The sequence below is a fragment of the Crocodylus porosus genome, unplaced genomic scaffold (genome assembly GCF_001723895.1).
Source record: "Crocodylus porosus isolate Cpor-Errol unplaced genomic scaffold, CroPor_comp1, whole genome shotgun sequence".
NCBI lineage: Eukaryota > Metazoa > Chordata > Crocodylia > Crocodylidae > Crocodylus > Crocodylus porosus.
Window position 1 is genome coordinate 19,108,902 of NW_017728907.1, and position 27,569 is coordinate 19,136,470.

Below are 27,569 nucleotides of genomic sequence, written 5' to 3' on the forward strand. Positions count from 1 at the left end.
GGAAGAGAGGATGGAGTGTACCATGGGGGTTGTAGTGAACAATAAGCTGAATATGGGCCAACAGTGTGCCTTTTGTTGCCAAGAAGGCTAGTGTCATGCAGGGCTGCATTCATAGGAGTGTTGCCAGCTGATTGAGGAAAGTGATTCTTCCCTCTTTGGCACTAGTGAGGCCACATCTGGAGTAGCGTGTTTAGTTTTGGGGCCCCCACAACAGAAAAGATGTGGACAAAATGGAGACCAGTACAAGGCAACAAGACTGGTTAGGGGTCGGGGCATATGACTTTGGAGAAGAGGCAGAGGAACTGGGCTTATTTAGTCTGGAGAAGAGAAGACTGAGGAGGGATTAACAGCCTTCAGTTACCTGAAGGGTGATTGCAAAGAGGATGGAGCTAGACTGTTTTCGGTGGTGACAGATGACAGAACAAGGAGCAGTGGTTTCAAGTTGCATCATGGAAAGTTCATAATAGGTATTAGGAAAAACTTTCTGACTAGGAGGGTAGTAAAGCACTGGAACCATCTACCCAGAGCAGTCATGGGATCTCCATCCTTAGAGATTTTTAAGACGTAGCTAGACAATTCTTGCCTGGGATGATCTAGTTGGGGATGGTCCTGCTTTGAGCAGGTTGTTGGACTAGGTAACCTCCTGAGGTCCCTCTGAACCATAATTTTTTACTATTTACTCATAACTGTCGGAATTTTAAAGTTCGCGAATGCCAATGGGGAAGGGAAGCACACAGGACACGGAGACAGGATAACAATATGATGGAAAATTTTATTTGTGTGGATAGGTGTAGAATACAAGGGGGTCGCTGGGTCACGGGGTTCTTGGTAATCCCTTGCTTTCAAGCCCGAAGGCTTGGTGAGGGTGACCACGGGTAAGTTCCAGACCGGGTAGATGGCATAGGGTAGTGTTCCTAACAAACTAAACTAAGCTGTAAAAGTCCTTATAAGGTAAATAGTTTAGTGTTAGCTTTACAGTGCTTAAGCAAAAATGGGACGTCAGCTCACCAGTTCCATCTTTGTTGCTGGAGAGAGAAAGATTACTCCATTCGGCAGGCCTGACGGTCGCTCAGGGATTCGCCCTGGGGGAGGCAGTTCCTGGGTGATCAGTCCAATCGCTCTTTGTCGCTTGAGGTTCGGTCGTGTGGTTCCTCTGAGCGCTTGGAGTGTTGCACCTTTTACAAAAGTTCTGGAAGGAACTTTATCCAATCATTGCAAGTGTGCATGCCTGCTATATTTCGTGTTGCTGTGGGTTTTGGCGGGCTTTTGTTTCTTGCTGCGTAACTATAGCTGGTAATTTTCCACCTGGCTGTAGCTGGTAATTTTCTGCCTGCTCAGAGACCTTTTGACCTGGTCGACGGGCCCTGCCAGAGGCTTGCCTGGCCTGGCCATATTCTGAGTAGGGATTCTGACAATAACATATGTACTCTTTCCCTTAATCAGCACTCCAAAATTTGGGGTAGATATTTTAAGCAGAGAAGCCCAAGAGGAGCAGTGACAGCTGGGCCATGGTGGCGGGGTAGATCTGTGGCCCAGCATGACAGTGGCTGTATAGAGCGGAGGTGAGAGCAGCTTGGCACTCTCCGGTCTTACTCCATGTGCTGGGTGGTGCAGCTGGTGTGGGAGTCTCAGCAGTCACAGTGTTACCCTGCTTGACCCTTCTGCACTGGGTCCTGCCCACTGGCCTGTGGAGGCGGCTCCTGTCTGTGCCAGTTCAGCCCTGTGCCTGGGTGCACAAATCTGTTGTGGGGGGAGAGAGAGAGCACATGCCCCCCCCCACAATGCATTGCCTATGTCCCCCCATGCTTTGCCTGTGGGACCCTCCTCCCCTGCATACTGGATATGTAAAAAAACCAGTTGTTGTGGCACAGGTGGGCCATGGAGGTTTTTATAGTATGCTGGGGAGCACCTCAGGAGGAAAAAGGTTGAGAACCTCTGCTCTAATGGCTGCCTAAGTATCTCCCATTTTTCTCTGGTTCAGCAAGAAGAAAGCGTTGTGTTCAGTGTTAACCTTCTCATAAGCACTAAGCTGGCTCTGGGCAAGTGAGCTGTTGCATAAAGTCTGTAGTATCTTGTTTCTACACCACAAGCCTGATCACTTTATAAAGGACTATTTACAGTAAAGAAAACTTGATACTGTCCTTGCAAGGAAGGGTCTGGGACCTAACCTAGTCTTGTTGCTATCTTGGTGCCCCAGGAAGTTCTTGCTGCCTCACTCAGACTGTCCTGGTGATGCAAAAAGCGGTTCGTTTCTTTGGAGGCTCGCAAAGAATCTCAGACGCACACTTATTAGCAGCACAAAAGGTGTATTTGCAAATAGGGTCGGAGCAGACTCAAAGGACTCAGATTACTCCGCCCCCTGAGGAAATTCTTAGCTGGCTTTTTATTTCTTTCCTCCTGGGCACGTGTGCAGAAACAGGAACTCTTACAACTCATTTCCGGTTCATACAAACATGTATGTGATTATGTCACTTCATCCGTCGCATGTATATTATAATTAACTACTTAAGTATGCGGGGCGGATAGGCAAATATGCATCCGCTAATTGTGCACACTCAGAAAGCTCTCTAGGTCACCAAGAGTTGAAATCCCACCCCCCTTTCAAGGACACAGTCAGTTGAATTCCAGCTTCTGTAATCTGCATGTGAAAGCCGGAGGAGTGTGGAAAAGGGAGTGATTTTAGCATAAGAAACAAGGCTGGCCAAGGGAAAAAAAGTCCTTGGCAGTGTTTTGCTTATCAGGTACGAGATGCAAACTGTGCAGTTCTAACAACACTCCATTTCTAATCATATTCTAACAATACTCCATTTACTGTGCATTTCTAACACTGGGATGCCACCCTTTCTAGATGCCGTTTCCAGGACAACTTGCACTCTGTCACACAGTTGGCTTTGACTTTGGAAAAATATTTTTGCTACATTCTATCTTCCAGAAACTAGTTGTATTTTTTATTTGAGGGCATGTGGTATGTGAGAATGTATGGCTGTTTTCTAATGAACAGGGATCCTGGTTTTCTCTGACGACAAAAATCATAAATTCTCTGATTTTATTTTTTTAAACCCCCAAAATCCATTATTAAAATTAAAAGCCCCCTGCAGCCCCCCGCCCTACTCGTGCCTCTTGCTTCCACCCATAGCCTCTGCCCCCTGGCCCTGCTGGAGGGGCCCCCAGCTGCCAGGGCTATGGGGCCAGGGACGCAGTCTGTAGCTCCCTGCCTGCAACAGCAGCATGGAGCCGGCTCCCCCACTGCTCTGCCTGCTTATGTGGGGACGGGGCTGGCTTCTGTCCCCCCTTCCCCCCCAGCCCTGACCTGCAACCACCCAGCCTTGCCAGAGGGGCCCCCAGCCCCCTGCAAGTCCCACTTACCTCAGGCTCCAGGAGTGAAGAGTGAAGCTGAGCTGAGCAGAGCCCTGGCAGACTGAGTGTCTCAGGCCCCGCCTTTCCCACTCCCCCTTCTCCTGGCAGGGCTGGGGGTTTCCAGCCCTCTTTGCAAACCACTGTTGCAGATTGGCGCTCAAACAGCCTGCAAAGCTGTTTGCAAAAGCAGGGTATCTGTGGGTTTCTCTGCTAAAAGGAGAAATCCGGGTTTTCTCTCTCTTTCCCCGCCCCCCCCATGGGAAATGGAAAACCAGGATCCCTGCTAATAAATAATTTTCCTTTCAATTAAAGATGGTATGGATTTGATTTAAATCAAACCGATTTAAATCAGCAGTCAGGAAGCCTCAATTTGATCATTGTCTTCTCCCAAAGTTCATTCTTGTTTTGATATAATCCTAATGCATATTATTTGCAACTCGGAGAGATCTAGGTTTCATTTTTAGAAGTTACACACTATACATTTTAAAGCAGTGATTTTATTCTGATTTTTTTCAGATTAGTTTTGCAGCTACTTCAGAAAACTGAATTATAATTTGGTTATTTTATTTACCAAGGCTAATTGAAGGAGATGCTTGTGAAGTCATTGGGAGGTGAACTACCTCCAGTTCACTAGAATAATCATGGCTATTTGGGGGATGTTTTTACTGTGCTGTTTTAGGAGGACATCAAATAAGCACTGCAGACATCGGTATTATTAGCTTGGGGCTTTCTTCACGATTTCCTTTAATCTTTGCTTGCTTTTTCTCTTTTATGGCCTGGCAAGCCTGCTGCCATGATAGGTTTTCCCTTCTACCATACCATTCCCTCACTAGATCTCAAATACAGTAAAAACTGTGTTAACCAGCACTTTATTAGCCAGAAAACTCTATTAACTGGCATCCAAGTGACACAGCAAAAATGAAACCGGAAGCACCACTTCCAGGGGACTTCCCGTTTTGCCACTTTTTTGGCCCATGGCCCAGGGCAAACCAGCCTGCATGGGAAAAAGCAGCCTATGTGGGACCCTCCATCCCTGACCTCCGGCGCACTGATGCTGGGGAGTGCACCAGACGGTGCACATTTGATTAACCGGAATATTTGATTAATTGACATCCCCCCCATTCCCGGGGGATGCTGGATAACAGAGCTTTTACTGGAAATGGATAGGCTATACTCAAAAATGTATCCCTCATAACCTGTGCAATTTTCTGCTCAAAATGTTTCTCCAGTTTCTACTGCCCCTCCCTCCTTGGATTTATTTCCAGACTCTTCCTTCTTGCCCAGATCTACTCCACCCTCAACAATCCTCTGTTCATTTAACGTCTTGAAACTTTGCATTTTAGAGAGAGGTAAGGACTTGACTCTTGTACACGAAGAGAGATGGGGCTGATGGTAGGTAATTGGGTCTGTTTGTTTCTCATCTTCATATACTGCTGTTTAACAAGTATGTTATCTCTGGAGAAACCAACCAGTTTGAGAACTGAAACTAAGCATCATAGAGATGCTTAATGGGATCTTCTAGACTGAGGACAGAGTCCCATTGGGTAGAGTGGTTTTCTTAATCCTTACTAATCTGTAGAGAAGCCCCTGGGAACCCCGCAGGATTGGGTGTGTAATAGAATCCATGGCCAGTTGTGATGTATTCATAAAACTTTTCTAAAAAGGTTACATGAATATATTGTCTCAAATAGTATATAAATAGAAGTTATAATCCCTATTCTGTGATGATCTCTTTGAGCTCTAACATATTTTAAATTAAAGCTATCTTTCTATAAGTTTTTTTTTTTTAAAGCATGTTAAAAATAACATGCTTTAACTCATGGTGCTCTGGTGTGGTACCAGAGGACTGGAAGAAGGCCAGTGTGGTTCCCATCTTCAAAAGGGGGAGGAAGGAGGACCTGGGAAACTAGGCCAGTTAAGAAACTGGGGGGCTGTGGTGTCGACACCCACACAGTCAGTTGGGTTGCCAACTGGCTGGAGGGCCGCACCCAGAGAGTGGTAGTGGATGGGTTGTTTTCGACTTGGAGGGATGTAGGCAGTGGGGTCCCCCAGGGCTCGGTCCTCGGGCCCACACTGTTCAGTGTCTTCATCAGTGACTTGGACGAGGGGGTAAAAAGCACCCTGTTCAAATTTGCTGATGACACTAAGATGTGGGGGGATGTGGGCATGCTAGAAGGGAGGAGTAGGCTGCAATCGGACCTAGACAGGTTACAGGGGTGGGGGATGAGAATAGGATGGGATTCAACACTGACAAGTGCGAAGTGATGCACCTGGGGAGGAACATCACAACTGGCACCATACCTACAGGTTGGGGAACTCCCTTCTTGTCAGTACAGAGGCAGAAAAGGATCATGGCTGGCAGTGTGGGGATGCAGTCAGGAAGGCCAACCACACCTTGCCATGCATCCACAGATGCATCTCAAGCAGGTCCAAGGAGGTGATACTCCCCCTCTGTGCGGCACTGGTCAGGCTGCAGCTGGAGTACTGCATCCAGTTCTGGGGGCCACACTTCAAGAGGGATGTGGACAACATGGAGAGGGTCCAGAGGAGGGCCACTCGCATGATCAGGGGGCAAGAGGGCAGGCCCTATGAGGAGAGGCTACGAGACCTGAACCTGTTCAGCCTCCGCAAGAGGAGGCTGAGAGGGGATCTAGTGGCCTGTTACAAACTAGTTAGAGGGGACCAGCAGGCATTGGGGAAGTCCCTGTTCCCCCGAACATTACCAGGAGTGACCAGGAATAACGGTCACAAGCTGGCAGAGGGTAGATTTAGGCTAGATATCAGGAGATGCTACTTCATTGTCAGGGCAGCTAGGATCTGGAACCAACTTCCAAGAGAAGTGGTGCTGGCCCCTACCTTGAGAGTCTTTAAGAGGAAGCTAGATATACACCTTGCTGGGTTCGTTTGAACCCAGTACTCTTTCCTGCCATGGCAGGGGATCAGACTAGATGATCTACTCAGGTCCCTTCCAACCCTAGAAACTAAGAAACTATAATAAATACGATTTAAATTAAAAAAATTGGATTACAATTTTTTTAAAACCTGAATTTTTTTTCTTAAAAATATATTGTTTTGTGTGTTGTTTTTTTTTTTTAATTCTCCCTGATTAAAGAGCTATTGGGGAGGCAGAATAATGTAAGAAAATATATCTGCTGCATAAAATTCCATCCTTATGAAAGCAACCAATCTGGATTTGCATGTTAGGAAAACTAAGAAGGCATTGTGGAATGTGATATGGGGTCCATATTTTCTCTCATGAATGAAACATGTTTGATTACCTTCTCCTTTAATGCTTATAACTCTCTAGAAAGCACAGGATTTCCAGAGCAGAGCAAGAAACTAATCATAGGCTTATTTGATTGTACTGCATCCAGTTGTTCTTACACTCTTCAGCTGAGAGCTAGGTGACACATCTGCAAAAAGTATTAACCTGCTGTTTATTGGAAACATGGGGATTTTTCACTTCAGTTATTTAATATGTTCATAAAATCTCCAAAGATAAATACTGTTAGAGATATCCCCCACCTTATCAGTTTGATTTTTCTGTATCTTTAACTCCTTTTTTGTGTTTGACTAATCTAGGCAACAGTTTTGAACTGTTTGGACAGTACTGTGCAGGTATGACCATTGGTTGCAACTTCCTATACAGTTTTATGATCATTTCCATTCTATAACCCCAATATCTTTCTAAAGAGCTTCAGTTTTGAGGCTGAAATTTTTATTTGTGTTTGGCTTTGCCAAAGGTGAATTTCTTATCCTTCCCTATCTTTTTTATGCTTCATTTATCCTCAACTGAACTGTTGCTGAAAATGGAGAAAGGTTGTTGCTGAAAACAGTTAAAGTGATAGAATCTGTTGCTTTTTTAAAGTGGCCAGGAGTCTTTGCCAGCATAGAGCAGGTAAATCTTTTCCCAGTGTCTTTTTAATAAGACTTGGATGTATTTTCTAAAATGATGCGTTTAGCATTTATGGTATTTGTTACCAGTTCAGGAGGACACAGAACTTAAAACTATCTTCTTCAGGGGCTTAACTTCTTAAAATAAAATGGGCTATAGATTCTTTAGACAACTTGGTTTACATACCTCTGAATCAGCTTCTTTGTATTGTTGTAGAATTCCTACATTATTAACATGGCTCCGCAAAAATCTCAATGTCAATGGCAAATCTTCGTCTTAAAATTTAATGTCTTGATGGCTGTTAGAATGAACACTTGGTGCTGTTTGACTTGAAATTAAGCTTGCAGAATATTAATAATATAAATTAATTATTAAAATTATTAATATTCTTCAAGCTTAATTTCAAGTCAGACAGCACCAAGTGTGTGTATGTACACGTATAAAATATTGTCAATATTATTAAATACTAAATTAAGTATTTAAACTTCATATTAAATATGAAGTTTAGATATAAATTCAGGGCATGAGTTCAGTCATAAAATCCTTCAAAAGCAGACTTTGGTTAGACTACACTAAATTGCTGTAGTACTTCAAAATAATGATCTGTATAAGTACTTCATAGTTAGAATTTTATTGTGCTAGGAAATATGTAGAACTAGATTAAAGATGTGCTAATCATGTGAGAAACATCATGTCAGAGGACAATAGCATTGAGTACTATGTAGCCCTTGAATTAGTATCATGAAACTGAAACTTATGCAAGAGAGGAGGGGATAAAAGGTATGTTTTTGTAGCACTGGGATTCTAGATGCACCTGTGGGTCTGAGAAAAGACATACAAGAATCATAATATGCGTATGAGAGTGTAGGTCTTAGACTCTGTTCCAAACTCAAAGAATGGCTAAGGTGAGAAATGTTTGTATGACTTCTATCTAGATTGAGAGAGTCTTTTATGATGGCTGAAGTAAAGTGTGATTTGGTGTTTTTGGAATCAGGAAAATTGTATCCGTCTGAATGTGAACAAGGGTACTAACCATTACTGCCACTTTTTCAGCATCTATGGCTCCTGCTGGTTTATCAAAGTGTGCTATTGCTGTTACTGTTGTGATATTTCTACTTTCCATTCAAGAAAGGGGGGGGGTCTCAGCAGAACTTTGCTAACAGGCACAGACAGCAGTCTCCATCTACTCTTTTACCAAATGAAAGAGCGAAATCTCTTCTTTCTGACTTAAAAAAAAGTTACCTTGAGGCTAGGAGTGCACAGATAAAGATTTTTTGAGCCGATATTGGCGGCTGATTTATCGACCCACCATATCGGCTGATACTGATCTGATTGCCGACATGCAGCCCAACAGCTTGGAGAGCAGGGGGTGCAGATCAAGGCCCCCATGGTGAGGCATGGAATGGGACTGGGGCAGGAGCAGGTGCTGCATAGCCAGGGCTAGCCATGGGATGGAGCTGCTGGCACCTTGTGGGGGGGGGGGAGGTAATGGGAGTCAACTTCAACTGCTGAGCCACATCCCTTAGGTGGGGGCATGGGCCTCGTGGATCTGTGTGCAGGGTGAGGGTAAGCTGCTGTTGTGGGCTCGGGGCCAGGGCCTGCGCCAGCCTCTTCCTGGCAGGAGGGCTGGGCCGGGGCTGTGCTCAGGGTGGGGCAGGTGGTGGCAGTGCTGGAAAGCGAGGCTATAGGGTAGGCTACAACCACCCCAGAATTCTCCAAAACACGCCCCCATGCCACTGCCACCCAGCCCAAGTGCAGCCCTGGCCCAGCCCCCACTCCCTAACCCCTCCCCATGCTGGGAGGAGGCTGGCTCAGCCCTGGCCCCAAGCATGTGGCAGGCAGCCCACCCTTGTTCTGTGCACAAATTTGGGGGCACACCCCCCATGCCTCCCCCAGGAGTATGCACAGTGGTTGGGGCTGCCCCACCTCTGCATCCCCCCATACAAGCCTCCAGGGACTCTGTCATGCACCCTGCCCCACCCTGGCTGGGCAGCACCTGCCCCAGCCTCCTCCTTTCCTCACCATGTGGGGCCTCAATCTGCCCCCCTCCATGCCCCTTCTCTTCCTCCTCCTCCCCCCACTGACTTGCTGGTCAGACACCAAGTTGTGGCTGTGTGCACAATGAAGCTGCATGCAAGTACACAGTGACATTATTGGCCACATAAAAAAAAGATTGCTTATAATGTTAATTTTCCTTTTATTGGTGCTGATACAATATGGACAGATGTATTGGTGCACCTCTACTTTCAGTCTTTGGCTCGGACTAAAATCTCTGATGCCTATGTAACCCTTGATATTAGACCATTGATGTGGAAGAATTTACCTCCAGATTTGATTCAAGTACGGAGTCCATGATATTATTCCATGGGTTTCCATTCTGCTGATTAGTGTTTTTGTCTCCCTACAGGCACTTCTTTATAGCAGCAAAACAACCCTGGTGCCAAATATATCAAATATGCCTTTGGCTCCCTTCACAAGAGCCCCAGATTCATGGTGGCAGGTCATCAGATCATTAGACTTTGCCCAAATCCATGTTGCTCACTTCCTCAGAAACCTGCTGAGCTCATAAGAAGATCATAGTCTGCATCCTTAAGGCTACATCTGTATTGCTCAATTATGGCACAGCAGTCAGTGTCATACTGCACTTTTTCCTCCACATGCACACTGCTTCCTGAAGCAAGGGAAATGTAGTCTCCTTAGGGCAACCTGGAGTGTACTGGTTCATTTGCAATACTGCACTAAGACTTAAAATGCTTCTAGTTCAGAAGATAGCCAGTGGAGAATGATCAGTGTTAGTATATCACTAAAATGATCAAACTATGTGCTATATTTTCTTTACGCTAAGGCCAAGATTGTCCACATAACTGTGGATAAAACTGCAGGGATACTTTATGGAAACATGACCTTGGAGTAATTTGTCCTTAAACAACAACAAAAAACCATTACAAAACAACTTGACCATGAAACGTCAGCGCAAAAAAACATCCAGAGACTGGATTGTATTAATCACAGTCTCAATAGGGGTTATAGATTCTTATCCCATTACCCATTTTATCTTATAACTATTTATTCTGGCATTCTTCCAGGTGTTAACTGCCTTGTTCATCATAGTTGATCTAATCAACCCATTTATTCTCTTTTGGAAAATCCCCCTTCCCCCTCCCTCCTTTTCCCTTCTATATAAAATCTTTCTGCAAATCCATTCCTAGCATCTGTGGAAAAATGTTGTTGCCTAGGAAAGATCACACTTTTCTCTGAACCAGTTGGACTCTAAATGAGACAGACATCACACCTGAGGTATTTGTCCTAGGTTTTCACTTGAATCAAAACAGGTGCACACAGCCCTTTCAACCTGCATTGCTGCTCCTCTGCCAGTAGGTGGCCAGGGACAGCAAACAGTTTAACAAGATTGTCCCTGGAATGAACTGCAATTAAATGAGCCACAATTAATTTACAGACCTACACAGTGATGTCCCTGGGAAACTATTAACACATTTTAACTGGCATACTTTGTAGGTACTTAAAGCAGGACAATGGGTGTGAATATCTGGAAGATCTGGGCACAAAATGCTTTCTCCCAGAGAAATGTAATCTCTTTATAGTTTACTCTGCCCTACTTTCTGCCTGACTTTCAGACTACCATCACTAACCACCTCTATAAATAAATGGGGAGCTAGTTCTACTGTTTCTAGGCCAGGAGCCTATCTTCCTGTGGACTGGGTACACTTGACAATTGTCTAGTGAAAAAATTGGCTCTTCATCTACAGGGGTTGGAGAATACATTAGGAATCTTAATACAAGAGACAGCATTCCCAGAATCAAGAATTCAGTAAAGGACCTACTTACCCAGACTTTTCTCAGGCATGAGGTTTTTTTTTTTCAGCTGAAAAACAGGAAATATAAAAGCGTCTTTGCAAGGAAGTTGGAATCGTATCTATAAGGGTGCATTCCTCATGTTATAATTTCAGGGGTTAATATATGCAGACTTCTTTGATGCCACTTTGATTCCATTCTTTTTAAAGAAAATTGAGCCGGAAACAGTGCTGAAGAGTCTCTGGACTCGAGTTTGGTCGTGATATGCTAAATATAGGGAAAGCTTTCATTATGGTCCCCACCAGTAACACTACCATTGTCTCTGCATATGATCTCATAAGACAACAGGAAGATTGTATCCAAAACCAGCATACTTACATTTTAATGCCTGGATACTGATTATGCAAATGATTTGGAAAAGCCATTCTTTATTTCTAGTCATGCAGAACTTCTTTATATAAAGTTGAAAAGATCTGACAGGATCTACTTGTGCAGCTAAGCAAAAGAAATTGGTTTGGATACCTTACTGGAACCTGTTTCCCAGTGATATTAAATCCTCATAGCCTTTATTATGCTTATAGGGGTTGGGTATTCGTATTACTTCACTCAGAATTTGCTTGGCAGCCATAATACAACATCACTCACTGTAGAAGACGCAATATATATACACTTTTTTTTTTCTTGGCCAGCTAACACCCTCCTTTTCAAGGGTGTTTATGCATCTTCTAGATCAAGAAGCATCGCCTCCTTAGATCAACATGTCAGCTCTAATGACTGAATTAATCTATCAAAAATACTTATACTTCATACAGTCTCTAGTAGAAGCATCTTATTTTGATGCCTGATTTGGTATGATTTCTAGCTTGTACTTAAGCACCCACCTCCTTTTAATATGGATGCTACTTATGTCACCAGAAGTAAAATTTATGTAAGCAAGCATTCAAAGAATACCAACCTGGTAGTACCTAGGTTCTGTATTGGCAAAGAGACTGAGGGTTGGTTGGTTTTTCTCTGTTTTATACCCTTAGGTGGGGTGTATGAGGGCATGAAAGACGTACATACAGCCCATTAGATCAGGGGTGGGCAATTATTTGGGCTGGAGGGCCACTTAAGGAGTTTTGTGAGCTGTTATAGGGCAGGGGATGGGGCCTGGACCTGTCTACCCCACACCCACAACTGGGGGTGCCTAATGGAGAGGGTGGGCAGGGTCTCCACAGAGACTGACTTGGGACCCCCTCCCCCGCCATGGGCAGGGCATACTCAGCCAGGCAGATGGGATGGGGTCGCAGGGAGTGGGGTGGGTGGGGCCAGGGCCAGGATTGCAGGGCAGTAACAGCACAGGGCTAGGGCCTGGAGCAGAGTCACAATCCACTTCCCACATGTGCCTGCCCACAGAACTGGTTCCTGTTGTGGGGACATGTGAGGAAAAGATTGTGGTGCTGTCCAGGGCCCCCAGCCTCATGCTGTTACTGCCCTGCAGTCCCAGCTTTGGCCTCGGCCCTGCCCACCTCTCCCACTCCTGGAAGCTGCTCCCTGCCCACCCATGGCCCCATCTCATCTGCCTAGTGGTGGGCCCTTGCCCTGCCTGTGGAGCTCCTAGGGCAGTCCCCAGGGAGAACTGCCTGCCTGTTTTGTCCAGCGCCGCCCCCGCCCCCGCTTGTGGATATAGGACAGACAAGCCAGGGTGCCCAGGTACTGGAGCCAGGTCTGGCAGCAGTGGTGACATTGGCAGTAGCAGCTGGAAGGAGCCGTTGATGCTGCAGCTGCTGGGAAGTTGAGTCTGATTGCCATGCTGTGCCACACCAACCGGAGCTCTACTTCATGCCCAGGAGCTGCAGGACTAGCCATATGTGCCACAGCCTGGGTTGAGCAGGGTTGAGAGACATGCTGCAAGCCAGATAAAATCTCTGGCGGGCTGAATCCAGCCCACAGGCTGTAGTTTGCTCACCCCTGAATTTAAATGATATTGGCTAAAGGATTCAAGTGTTGAGTGCATGAAACGCATGCCTCATTAGAAGTAAAATGTATGGAGCCAGCACAACTTGAATGCAGGTTACTTTACAGATAAGTAACTTTTTTTAAAAGCTACTTTAAAGAAAATAATATAGTGCATTAATTCTCACCTTTGCACTTATACTGCATATCTATATAACCTGGAGCTGAATAAACTGGCAGTCTTGTTACCCTGCACATTTTAAAAGGAAATAGGACATTTAATCAGTTACAGTTAAAAATAATTTTAAGGCATGTGAAACCATCATAAGCAAAGGGATTTTGTGTTAAGGCTCTGAATGTGTCCTCAACTTACCTTGTGCCTAGGTATTGCAGTATTTGTGGGATGTGAAATTAAATTTTGTGTGCTGAAAACCAAACACAGATGCCCCAAAGCTGAATTTATGGCTAAGTAATAAACTTTTCAAAAAAGAGCTCATTACAGGAACTGTAAGAAAAGCTTTAACTATAGTGTGGTAAATGTTGCTTTTATACCAATATATTGAAAGACTGTTACCGTAATGCAAATGAATAAGCTAAGCAAATGTATTTTTGTAAGTAGCTTGCTTTTTTGTGAAGCATGAAAAAATGTTTAATTCTAAACTCGGAGAACTAGTGTTTGAAAATGAGGAAAATTATAAGATGCTGAAAATCCACTGTCCTTTTGATGATCTGCCTATGATTGATAACTATACCAACTTTAAGGCTTGGACTTTTTTTCTTGATTTTGATCTGGTGTCAGTGTAATATCTAATTCTCAATAGTTGGATACAGGCATATAACAATGATTAGTCTATATAAATTTTGGTTTTGCTTTCAGTGGAGCCAGGGTTTAACCATAAACGTTTAATATTTAGAAATGCTGCATAAATGGGTGAATATCAGTATACTTGCTACAGTCAAACTGTTTATATGTATCAAAATGTATTCAGAATTTTGTGGAAGCTAAAATGGGTCGCAAATAACTTGTATTTATAAACATTTATCTTCACTATAATAACTTAAACATAGCATTGATTTGTATTTATCTTTTTTAAACCTTCAGAAAAATGTGTTCAGCTTTTGAGTCCTTAGAATTAAGGAAGAAGCTTGCTCTGATTCCTGGTTTTGTTTGTTTTTTTTTACATGAATAGCTGAAATTGTTAAACTTTCAATACTTCAAATATGCATATAACTACCTCTCAATGAGGAATAGAAGTTAAAAGTTTGAACTGGAAATAAAACATTGAGCAGAAGCATCAAATGATTAATGGATTTTTTTTTTTAAATGTAATAAATTAGGTTTTTGTTTAAATTAATCATTCAATATTTTGATAGCTACCCTTTTTTCTTTTTCTATAGGGTTTTTATGTAAAAAAAGTAAATTTAAATAAACTTATGGGCTGTATATTGGTCTTGCTAGAAAATGAGAGCTGAGATTCTTAGGATGAGCTCTATTTACAAAATACTTTTGAGTGCAGTAACTTGTTCTTTTATTCTTTGGGTGTTTGATCATCTTTATTTTTTAATGTCTTGTTGTTCCACAAATCAAGCTAACCTTTCTTAGGACAATTTTGCTGTCTGTTAGCTGCTTCTGCTTTCTATTTCACAGACTCTTTTTAGTTCTTTTCAGAATTATAGATCCACCCATGGAGACCTGTGTTTTAGCAGCAGCTAGGGATTTAGTTTTAGTTATGCAGGAAAGGGATGTTGAGTCAGTTGACAAATTAGACTCTGGTTTTGCCCTATGCAGAAATAACTCTGGAAAAATCTTTTTTGTTCCTTCTGCCTTCTAAAAACAAGGTAAGTATTACATTTGGGGGGCATGTTGTATCTGAGGAAAATACAGTATTTGCCAGATTACAATTTATTGTGTCGTCTTCCATAGTACAAACTGAGAAACTTCCCTTCTTATTTAGTAAAATTACTTTTCTTTTTAATTCTTTCCCCCTTTCTACTTATATTTTATTTTTTAAATCCCTTTCCTTTCTTGGATAGTAATGGCATCCATGAGTCACTCTGGTTCCTTTCTTTCTGTAGTCTTCTCACACAGTAATCCTGGTGTTGGTTACCACTGACAGCCTCAGTGAGTGAGTGACGTAAAAAACAAACAAACCAAACAAACAAAAAACTCCAAAGCCAACCCTTGAAGCCCTAAAAAGGCCCTGATTTCTCCTTCTCGGAGGTCTTTCCTAATTCATCAAAGATGATGCATAAAATTGCTACAAGAAAAAAATGAAGGCTGTAATCTGTAATTTTCAGGTGAATCTGATATCTTGGATTCCACATAGCTAAGAAGATTTGCTAGGATCCAACTGTGAATAATCAGTGCAGCTTCTTTTCCCATGAGTATTTTAAAATCCTAGTAAAGAGTATTACTTTAATACTGTTCCTGATCATATCTCCAGAGTAAACCACATAAAGCTTCGCTCCTCTATCAGGGTAAATATTTTTTTCTTCAGGCTCAAAGGTTCAGTAGCAAATTTTTGCTTAAGGGGAAAGCACATTTCCAGATGACTCTTTTCTCATGATCATTCATGAATATGAATGAGACCTGAAATGGTAATATTGAGGACAGTTCAGGAACACAAATGCTTCATAAATTGCTAGAAAAAGCATATGACTTCCACTCATTTCTACAGCTGTGATTCAAATATTGAAACTTCTAAAGATGTGATACCTGTCAACAAAAATTTGTAAAAGGTTACAGGTAGCAATCTCAAAGATCCACCGTGGGAACACTGAAACCACATGTTGGTGATATGTTAGCTAACTCTGTAAAGTATGTGTACATTGGCTGGCTCATTCATGAGTTCACTTGCCTTAGAAATGTTTGAATAATTATGCTAGTATTAATGGGAAGCTGGTCTGTTTCAAATTCACAAAACTAATGTGGCTTTAGAGATGCTTTTGAAACAGGTTTGGAATTTTATGAGTCAAATTGTCCAGCCAACCAAACATACCAATTTACCACATTGCTCTGCGAGTGCAAGACTTGGATGTTGTTTACATGTCACATCTGTCAGTTCATCAGAGACCCTGGGCCATTCCACTGAGTGAACTGACAAATGACCATTTGGACAGTAGCATGCTTGACTGCCTGTCCATTGAGGCATTAGTAACAAAAGCCTATCTGTGATGGGCCTGTTGCACATTGGATGGACAACACATCAAGATTTAAGCTGCTTTTTTGCAGTAAATTGGTGTGTGGGGAGGGTAGGGTTACCAAATTTTCAGTTGCAAGAAAGAGGACACCTGTGGGGGGCGGTATATGATATTGGGGGGCAGTGATATGCCTGTCACTCCCAAGCCACAGCCTCCCCCCAGCCCTGCTGGTGCCCCCATCATTCCTGACCCACAGTACCCTGCCCCCGACCATCCTGGTGCCCCTCACTTCGGGCCCTCAGCCCCTCTGTCCCCTGCCCCACCTTAGCCCTGCTGCCCACACAGCTCCCTGCTGTCCCGAAAGACCCTCCCACCCCCTTCCCACACTCACACCCAGATCCTCACACCTGCAGACAGCTGTTGGGCTTGTGCACAGAATATGTGATGCCCTGCCCCCAGCCACCTTCCCCCACTGCCCCCAGCTCCATGCAGCTCCTTGCTGGTGCAGCGGTAGAGCAAAATTCCGGAAACTTGCTGATACTGAAAAAAGGAAAAAAAAAGAAAACCCCACCCAGATGGAGATGGGATGACCGAGAAAGAGGACGTGTCCGGGAAAACCTGGACATATGGTAACCCCAGGGAAGGGGAAGCATAGGTGTCAAAGAAAGCACTCTAAGGATAGTCTAAAAGTTGAAGCTGATTTGAGTGCAGTCTGCTATCTAACTTGATGTGCTTGGTCATTAATAGAAAGCAGTAGAGTGCCAAGAGGAGGGAAGGTTTTTAGAAGAAGGTTACCTTTTTGAATAACAGAGAAAGCACGTATGATGAGTCAGCCACAGCAACAACAGGAAATTGGACTCCATGTTATGTGCTGCTGTGAAACTTGTGGCAAAAGGTCTTTATCATGCATAGGTTTGTACGATCATCCATATACTTGCTGTGCGTCACTTAAATCCCCATTAGAGGATTATCATCTGCCACTGAGGAACTAACAAGATGGCATACACGTATAGATATAAAATTTAAGCGGTCTTGCCTTTATGTCCTAGGCCCTCAGTTGTTTAGGTCCTGGCTAGCTGACAGCTGCTGCATCTGTGAGTCATCTGATGCAGGCATTTGAGGTGCTTTAAGGGAAGGCAGGAAGGTTTATTGAGATTCACCATATTTGCCTGAATTCAAGATGACCTCAGATTTTAAGATGCCTGCTCCCAAATGGATTCTATACATATGCAATTATGCCTGCCTGTCCCTCTTAGCCATTTTCTGCCCCTTGTCCTCTTTTTCTTCCACCCCGCCCCTATTCCCCTGGCTGTGTCCTGCAGTTCCTGGTGCCTTTACACTGGGTTTTACGCCAGCTCCTGTGCTGCTCTGTGCTCGGTACTGTACTGCCAGGTGCCTCGGCCCTGGATGTCATGCTGCCCCATGACTCTGTCTTGGGTCTAGTGATGCCCCAAGTTTCTCAAAGTGGGTTTCTGCTGCTGCTTTCCACTGAAGGTGCTGAATTTTTACTTTAACTCTGTTCTAAGGCAAGGTTTTGTTTTCCCCATGTTGCATGGGAGGGCTCATCTTGGAATTGAATAAATATGGTATTTTACAGGCTGAGGAAGCCTTCTCAGTGTGACTCATTCTCCCCTTATTTGTCAGATATGTGTTGCATGTATGCATGTGTGGAAGAAAAAAATTCTAATATAAAAGCCTAAGTCTGTCTGTCTGTCATGCTTTATTTGCGCTATGCTTGGCTGACGAACAGCTAATCAGAGCATGAAGAAGCGTTCTGACAGAAGGCAGCCCACTGCCATGATGGTGGGGACACATGGGATGGATTGGCGGGGGCAAGTGAGCCTTCTCCCCACCTTGGGCCCTTGTCCAGTCCTCCCCCACCCGCCTCCCCTGCATCAGCCTTTCCCCCGCTCCTCCCATCCTTTAGCTCTGCCCTTCCCTTGGTCATGCTTGACTAGCAGTTGGCTAGTACCTACATATGCACGCAATAATGGGAAATATGAAGCAGTGATTGCTCTGTTATACGTATTTATTTATATAAGGGTCCAGAGGTCTTCAGAAATATAGTAGTACATTGAAACAGGTGGATATACTTTGCCGCCATTACTAATTGCTATTTGTTCATTATTATACTTTTCTATATCTATATTTAACATGTATGTTTGGCACTATAGGGCAGGTTTATGCTCACTACCGTAGGGGAGGATTAGAGAGAAGTGTCTAATTGTTGTAGTATTTACCTTTAAGACTAAGACTAGTAGGACATTTTAAACTACAACTGCTTGACTATAATTAAATGTAGATAGATAATAATGAAGATGCAAAGTATTTTCCCATAAATATTTGCTGGTAGTTGAGGAGCTAGGGGAAAACAAAATTTTATTTTATTTATGAAATGTCCTTTTCAGGTATTACATTTTAGAAGTAATAATTTGTTAAAATTCCAACTTAAGAATTATTGAGGACTCTACTTATAAGACTAAAAGTGATGGCAGAAAACATTTGACAACCACACACAATTAACTGTTATGTTACCTGAGTTATTTGATATGATAGCCCATTGTAATTAAAGGCCAGTTATTCAGATTTACAAGATTTGACTGTCAGTTCATCTCTCACTAATACCTGTAGTAGTAGTAGTAGTAATAACAGTATCTGTTGTTGTTGTTGTTGTTGTTGTTGTTGTTGTTGTTGTTGTTGTAATTATATGTTGTTGTTAACTGGCCACTGAGGATAATTAACTGGCAAGCAAAAGAGCCATTTTTGTTTCTGCCATTTGCTACCAAGTGAGGAGATTCTTGTTTTTAAAGGTTTATGTACATAGCATATGTGGCTGATGATGCATATCAACAAGATAGACTTGTATATTCAGTGAAATGACTCCAACCCCCTCCACCACCCCCAAACAAAAACCCAGCAGCCATAAAAAAACATAATTTTTTTTCCCAAGGTTTTCCAGGTCAAATTTAATTCTAAGATTAGGATTTTGAATCTGAAAACCCTCAAATTGCTATTCTACTATTTTACCCATTTTAAAAACAAAACAAGATTCTCCAAGCCATGAAGTCAACCAAATGTGAAATCTGAAGTCAGGTCATGACAACTTACAAATAATAGTATTTCTCTAGTAAATGCTTATATATTTTTTCCACTTACCTTCTATTGATATCCATCCCAATAGACACAATTTTAACAATTCTCCCAAAGCAATCTGAAAAAGTATAATGCTTACATATTTATCACTTCAGTGCATTGCTAAGATAAAGAAAATGAAGATTTGAGTATCTTGAATGTATGTAACCATGTCTGTTCTGTACAGTGCTGAGCATTCTGTTTTCTCTCAACAGGCTATAATTTAATTCTTATGCACATATTTTTTCAGGAGCTGGCAAGTTGTGGGTGGAATAAAAAAGAGAAGTACAGTTCTGCACCAAATGCAGTTGCCTTCACAAGAAGATTCAATCATGTGAGTTGTTATTGCTAAAATTATAATAAAAGGTTAGTTAATGTTAAAAATATGAATAGAATACTTAATATAGTATTTTAGCTGTTATTGACAGATAACTACTTGTGCATGTAGTGTGCGTGCACATGGCCTTGTACGTGTAGCGTGTGTTCATATGGCTAGGAATACAGCTCCAGGCAGTGGTGGAGAGTAGCTCCCCTGTTGCTTACAAGTAAGTCTATGGCAGAGGGGATGCAGATTGAGGCCCCCATGGTGAGGGAAGAAGTGGGGTGCAGGGGTTGGGCCTGGGGGCACTGCCCAGCTAGGACAGTGCATGGGTCTTAGGGGTGGGGCAGAGTCATGGGGGGAGGGGGAGCTCCCTGCTGCTGCATGCACTCCTGGGGAAGGGGCATGGAGGGGGCATGTGCCCCCCAGTTCCGTACATGGGGCAGAGGTGAATGCAGGCTGTCCACTGCGGGCTCAGTGCTCCCCACCATGCCCACCTGGCATTTACTACCCTAGCCAGTGTTGTGATGTCAAACAGTATTAGGCACGACTTGCACTGTGCAAGACAAAGGACCTGTTTGTGCCCTCACAACTGCAGGATGCTATTTATTAAGTCCTTGGTAATCGCATACTAGTACGCTTTGGCCTACACATAGCTGCTGAGGGGTGTCTGTTCCCCTTGGCATGGCTTGACTTATCTGACAGCTCCTAATATGCTGTCACAAGTCCAGTTTTAATAAGCTCAACCACGACCTGAGTTTCTTGACCAGGGATAGCAGTGCCAGCATCTCATTCATTGTAGCATGTACTGCATTCTAATATGCTAGCCTGAAGCAGGCCATCTTTTGCTGTTATTGACCCTGCTTCTTTCTTCATGGATAGCAAAGCCTTTTCGAAAGATTGTAAAAAAAACCAAACAAACAAAAAAAAAAAAACAAAACAAAAAAAGAGGAAATATATTCGCTTTCACTTTCAAGTTGATTTCTCTATGGAACCTGAACCTTTCTGTAGCTATCAGCGTTTTGGGTGCCAGATGCTCTTGAGCAGTTTTCACAATTTGCTTTGTTGGCCTTTCTGGGGCGAGCAGGTTGTGCAGTACGCTGTTTTTCCTCCCATCAGATTCAATAATTTGTCTACATGTTTCTGTGGGGGAATCCATTTATTTAAAAAAAAAAAAAAAAGCTCCAGCCTCTTTGTATCTGTAAGCCAGTCTCCCAGAGTGCTGTCATAAGCTCCAGTTTTTCCAGTATTAGTAATTATTTTGGGTTCCAACAGATTTCAAATACAAAGCAGTTCTTTAGGTTGATTCAATGCATGCCCCTCTTGTACCATCCCATCCGCATCGCCAGTTGTTATATTTGTCCAGGAGCATTTGGTAGTCAATGACGATAGCCACAAGTGTGGGAAGGAGTGCTGCCAGGCTGGCAAGCACAGAATACATAGTAAACACAAAGTAAAGCTCTACATCCATTGCCATTAACAGATTCAACAAAAAGTAACTTTAGATTCTCATGTACACATTCAGTGCATTCACATCTCACAGTAACAGTGAAACTACTTTAAAGCAAAATTAGTGTAGCAATATTTCGCATAGTTGTTGTTGTTTTGATTCTGTTAAATTTTTGTTTATTCATCAGTTTCTCTTATCTAACAAGGCCATATTTTTCTATCAAAGTGTGCTGTACTTTTCCTTTTATGTGAAGCTCAAGGAGACAGGCTTAATGTATAAAACAATTCCTTATAGAGTAGACATATTTTCCCATTTAAAAGCATTTAGGTTCTGTGATCCATGCAGTACTGTGTCTCTTCAAAAACATGGAGCTGGATTATGTCAGAATAGTTATGTTCAGAGAAGACTGTTGACAATGTGGCTAGATGGTTATGTGCTGCAGTTAATCCCAAATATAAAAGGGAATGGAAATCTACTGACCTCTGAAAGCAGTTGCCTGAAGCTTAGGGAAAAAAAGTCCTATTCAGCCAATCTGATTGCATAAGACTAAATTGCTAGCAAGTGTTTAGTTTTTCTTTCAGTGGAAATGATCAGTGAGAATGTGTCCACTTCAAGCATCGAAAGTCAGCTTGTTTTCTTTCTTTAGTTAGCAAATTTATATATTCAAATAAGCTAATTTTATGCCACTTCTCATTCTCTGTATATCTTTGTGTTTGTATGCTGACTGATAACACAAGGTGCATGCACACAGCAAAATAAATAGAGAAAACAGGCAAAAAATCACATACAGGAAACTTAGTTTTCTACAGTAGCCAGTGAACTTCTACTGCAAACATGTTAGCAAAATTCTACTTGCCCAGAAAACATCACTGACAAATGGTTCCTAAGAATGGTTTATTTTCTACCTGTGCACAAATATATGATTTTATTAGAACTATAGAATCATAGGAAAGTAGGGCTAGAAGGGACCTCAGGCCAATCTAGTCCAACCCCATGCCCAAGGCAGGAACATCCATATCCAAATAATCCTATGCAAGTGCTTGTAACCCTTTTGCACAAGGCACATAGCTCAAAAATACCGAGAACACCCTCATCTGCCACATGCAAAGCAGGGAGACAAAGGCAATGTCAGTGTCCTACCACTGCACAAGGAGTTAATACATTTGAGAGATCCAAGGAAGAGGACCCACTACAGAAGAGTCTCTCCTCTCCCCTCCCCCCGTCCCCAAAGTCTGGATCAATCTTACTGGGATAAAATTCTTTCTTGCCCCCAGATGTGGTGATTGGTCTCACCCTAAGTGGTGGGACTAAGCCCCTAACTAGGAAGCCTCTGGGTTTTAGCATGAACTCCATGTGCCCCTGGAGGCTGGGGGCGCACAATGAGCTCCTGCAGGTGGCAGCAGGAGTGTGACAGTTGCAAGGGGTGAGCTTCGGCAGGTAGCCGTGGCATTATTGGCAGGGGCGGCAAGTGTCACCTGGCAGTCGGTTACTGCCCCCAGCTGCAGCCGTCATTGGCAGTGGCCAGTGGTGATGGAGGACTCCCTGCAGACGTTGGTGGCAGGCAGCAACTGCCCACAGGTGCCACCAGTAGTGTCAGCAGTGTCTTTTTGCAGGGGGTGCACTGCCAAGCCTGGGGGTGCATGTGCACCCGCATGCACCCCCTGTGCGTTGCCAATGGGTTTTCGTTCCAGTAGGAGCCAGTGGCACACCTCATTCAAAGTCTACAGCCTCAACTGCAGCCAGCATCCAGTACTTCTGAGGAAGGGGGCAAAAATACCCTGACACCAAGATGGGAAAAATTCCTTCCTGATCCCATGTGGTAACCGCTTAAGTCCCAGAAGCTTGGCAAAGTACAATCACCTTCCACTCTGTTCTGCAGCCTGAGGACAGCAAACATGCCCTACCCTCTTTCTGTTACCATTTTCCCCCCATGAATTTTATCCCAGGCCCTTTAATCTTCTTTTGTAATTAAGCTGGTTGTAGAGCTCTGCTTCCTTCTCCTGTTGCTGAGAATTGCCCTCTCTGATATCCACCTGCTCTGGGCTGCAGAGCTCTTCCCATGATCTCTCAGCACTCTGAGGGGGGAGTGGTCATCTGTGTTCAACTTTTTCTCTTAGCGCTGCATTCCAGGTATTGCTTAATATTAAATCTGGGTTGTCCAGCTGGTGGCCTGTTGCCTGCAAGGGGTTAACTTGATCTGTGGGCTCCTACCCAGCCACTTTCACTCCATTTCTTTGGCTGTAGCAGCAGCCAGGACTTCTTGGCTCTCCCTCCTTCCTATGGCTTTTGCTGCTTGCCTTTTTCCCAGGGGATGATGCAGCAGAGTCCCACAGCGCTGGGGGAGCCCTGGACCTGTAGTGTGTCATGGTGCAGCAGGGGACCCTTTGGCCAGGGGGCTGAGGATGAGGGACATTGCTATTATGTCCTCCACTTAATTGCCTTTTCCACAAGATGAACGTGTCTAATTCCTTCAGCCTCTTTTATCATACAGCTTGCTTTTTGTAACTTTAATCATTGTGCTTCCCATTTCTGGACATTTTTTTTAACTACTTCATATCTTTTTTTTAAATGCCATATTTTATGGTAACCTAAAACTTTGCATAGTAGTCTAGATGTGGCCAGACTAGCACTAAGTAAACAGGAACCATCATCTCCTGCATCTTGTTCCTATTGATACAGCCCAAAACTGCATTAGCCTTCTTTGCAGTTGCATCACACTGCAGTCTCTCATTGAGTCTGTGATCCACCAAGAACCTTAGATCCTTCTCTATAATACCAATCCAGGCAATTGTTATCCATTTTGTATTTGTGGTTTTGATTATTCTTTCCAAGACGCATAGTACCTTGCATCTGTCAGCATTGTACTTTATCCTGTTGGCTCTAGCCCAGCTTTCCAGGCTATTAAATTTCTTCTGAATTGTGCTGTTATCCTCCAGTCTGCAGTCCTTCCAGAATTCATGTCATTTACAGATTTGTTCAGGAAATTCTTTATTCCAGTATTCAAATCATTAATAAATACATTGAGCAATACCACGCCCAAGATAGACCCTGTGGGACTGCTCGGAATCTCCTGCCATTCTGACATGGATCCATTTATACTTACCCTTTGCTTGCAGCTGTTGAGCCAGTTGTCTATCCACCTTGTAATTAGTTTGTCTAGCCTACATTTCTCCAATTTCGTAATTAGCAGGAAATATGAGATTTTGTTACAAACCTTACTGAAGTCCAGATATGCTGTATCCACTGCATTCTCTTCATCTATCCAGTTAGTTTACTGTACCAAAGAAGGTCAAGTTTGTTTGGCACGATTCGTTTTCGGTAAGCCCATGCTGGCCGGTGGTGATCAGTCTTTCCTCCTCCAAGTGCCTGCAAATAAACTTCTTCTAGTAACTTCCTGGGTATTGGAAGTGAGGCCAACTGTGTGTAATTCTCCAGGGCACTGTTTTTCCAGTCCTCTGGTACCTTACCTGTCTCCCACAACTTGGTAAATATTTTTCCCAGGGCTCTGAGATCCCTGCTGCCAGTTTCTTCAGTATCCTAGGATAAAATTCGTCAGACCCTGCTGACTTGAGTTTATTTGGACCAGTTGGAAGCTCTCTGACTGTCTCTTTTGTTATCACAACCCTCAACTTCATTTAATTTCTTTGGGTGTCTGGTTCATAAAATAATCTGCATTAGCTATCTAGTTGCAGTTTGGTTTTTTGGTTTTTAAAAAAATGTTTGTGAATACTGAGACAAAAAAGCTTTTAAGCAGCTTTGCCTTCTTTGCGTCTCTTGTTAGGTGCTTACCCTGGCTACTTAACTGTGGACCCACCGCTTCCTTTGTCTTCCTTTTCTGGCCAGTATATTTAAAGAACCTCGTCTTGTTTTTGTCAACTTCCCGTTTATATTTTTCATGAACAAATAGTTTAACAAAAAAAATACATTTCTTGTATTTTAAAGGCTTCTCAGAAGCCAGCTGACTTGCAGTGTTTAATGTGCTGCTTTGCCGTTTGTTTGTTTGTTTTGTTTTGTTTTGTTTTTTTATTTGGATCTTTCATACTACAGGAAATTTTTGAACTACCCCAGGAGAAATATCTTCAAGTCAGATTTTTGCCCTTTCTCTGAGTGGGAAAGGAGGAGAGCCATTAATGATCAGGCACTGTGAATGAGGCTATGGAGAAGTGTTCAGTTCCAGAGCTAAGAATTTCAGGGGAATTCTTAGAGCTGGAAAAATAGGTCGGAGCTGGGGGTGTACAAACACTCCAGTCTTCTGGCTGGAGCGCTGCATAAAAACCTCAAAAGTGATCTCTCTAACACACAGGGATATAGTGTGGAGCTGGAAGGTGGAGGGGCATGACATGAGAGGGCTGTTTCTAGATTTCCCTGCCCCTAGGTCAGTACAATTGTCCTCTCCCTTACTTGGGAAGGGCACAGTCTGTCAATGAGCCGCTGGCTTAAACAGTGCAACTTGGCCCATGCTGGATGTCACTGGGATGAGTCAAGCCATAGAGGCATATCCTGCTCTCCCAACCCCTCCCCTCTCCTTCCCTTGCATAGATCATAGTCATGCTATTTCTGTGCGGGGGGCAGAGAAGGTGCGGCTTGACCCATCTTGGGGGTCTGCTTCTGACACCACAGGCAGAATTTTGTTACCTTTTTGTGTGCCTTAATGGCAGTCTTCCAGTCTTATAAGTCACATTATTTGTACTTGCATTCAGGTTATACTTTTATTACTGCTACTGTGCATGGTCAGTCTGTGTGCATGTTTAGGAATTTGCAGTGCTGGGGTAATAGATTTGCAGTCTGTAGTAATTGCCAAAAATGTTACTTGCATAGCTAGAAAGCTGCCACTTTTGTGCATAGAGTAACAGAATTCCACCCCATATATTAAAGGGCCCGAGCAGGTGTGTTGTCATACAGTTCTTGTGGTGCAGCCAGCCACATAAAGACTAAAATTCCTTAATCGAGTCATCTCCTTCCCAAACGTGGCAAGGGAAGGTCAGCAGAACAGCAATAAACAAATTTTAGATATCATCAGTATTAGTAATGATCATTAAGTATTAATTATGAGAATAATAATGACCAGGATCCTCTAAGAGATTCTGTTCACCCCTTTATCACATTTTATAAAAAATTATTGTTGATGCAGCATTAAGTGGCCCATAATATTAATAATTCATTTTCCAAAGTTGTGCAGTTCATTCATCCAAAGCTGTAAATTTAAATTCTGAGAAAAGGGAAGAAGGATGCAATCTTGTACAAATCCAGGCAGCCTTTAAAGATAATTGATCGCTTTGTCCTGGGCTGATTTCTCAGATCATCAGTGTCTCATCGAAAGGACTCTTTCTCTCATTTTAACTGAGATGCAGGTTTTCCTGAGCAGAGGCAGCCCATACAGCTTATGTAATTAAGCCATGCCAATTTTTATACCTAGTGACAGGCAAGGGAATAACTTGGCTAGTATCATATCCAGCTGCCTTTATATCCCCAACCCAAATACCTAGGTACCTATTTACTGTTGAAGGATCTCCCTCATGAGACTTTTCAGTTGCAAAGACCAGGTTCAGGTCCAGTCTTTTGTCTTACTCAATATCCACATTCAGTTATTAGGAGAGATGGGTGATGTTGATGAAAGATTAGTAAATGGAGTGCTTGTATGGAAAATACATGAGAGATTGAGGAAGAAACTGAATTCACTGTAATCAGGAGTTTAAAATATGGGGGAGCATGCTGACCCCTTCCTTTCTTGGCAAGTCGCAACAAACCCAGTTCTATACCAAATCCCCATTCAGGAGAATCTAGGTCTATCTGTCACCCGTCCAGTTTACCTTGGTGGGTTCCTAGCTCAGCAGGGGTAAAATTTAAGTCATGTGTAGAAAGTATATTGTGAGTTTTTGCTAGCTTTTAATTTTATCAGGTATAATGTAGATCACTAAACTTTCCCAACTTTTAAAATTATGATTAAACTGTGTAATATGAAATTCAGCTGCTGTCTTCCTTCTTCATCTGCCTCTTCAAAAGAAGGCTCTGACTACCTTTCATATTTTGGCAGGCAGAGAAGTATTAAATCACTTACAGATGCTTTGCAGCAAATTGGTCTCTTGTTAGTATTTTGGAAGCAACAGTGATCATGTTCAATAGATTGTAGTAGATTGAGAAAGCACTACTATTTCCAATATTATAATTATGCTGTAATCACAAATGCGGTGTCTGTAGAAGCAATGCTCAAATGAAAAAATGTCAATCAACTTCATTCCACCAAGTTTAAACAGCAGTCCATATGTGTATAAAACCCACTGTTGTGCTCCATTTGCAGATGTAATTGACCTGTAATTTTGAAAATCTATCTTTGCTTTTTTAGCATTGGGTGGTTTGAAAGATGCTATATAATTTATAGGGCTGTCAAATGCTTTAAAAATCTGATTGCGATTAGTTGCATGATTAAAAAAAATTCACAATCAATTGCTATTTTAATCGCACAGAACTCAAAATTATGCTCAGAAAAACACAAAATTATGCAGGTACTTTATATGGTTGTGGGGTGG

General features: G+C 42.9%; 1 protein-coding gene across 5 annotated transcripts in view; it reads left to right on the forward strand.

The window, feature by feature from the left end:
• RALGPS2 (Ral GEF with PH domain and SH3 binding motif 2) overlaps positions 1 to 27,569 on the forward strand; it is a 233,884-nt gene that overhangs the window by 72,715 nt on the left and 133,600 nt on the right. For all 5 annotated transcript variants that reach the window (XM_019530901.1, XM_019530905.1, XM_019530903.1 and 2 more), the window contains exon 5: positions 19,524 to 19,607. In XM_019530901.1, coding sequence (XP_019386446.1) covers positions 19,524 to 19,607 — 84 coding nt within the window. The remainder of the gene's footprint in view (positions 1 to 19,523; positions 19,608 to 27,569) is intronic.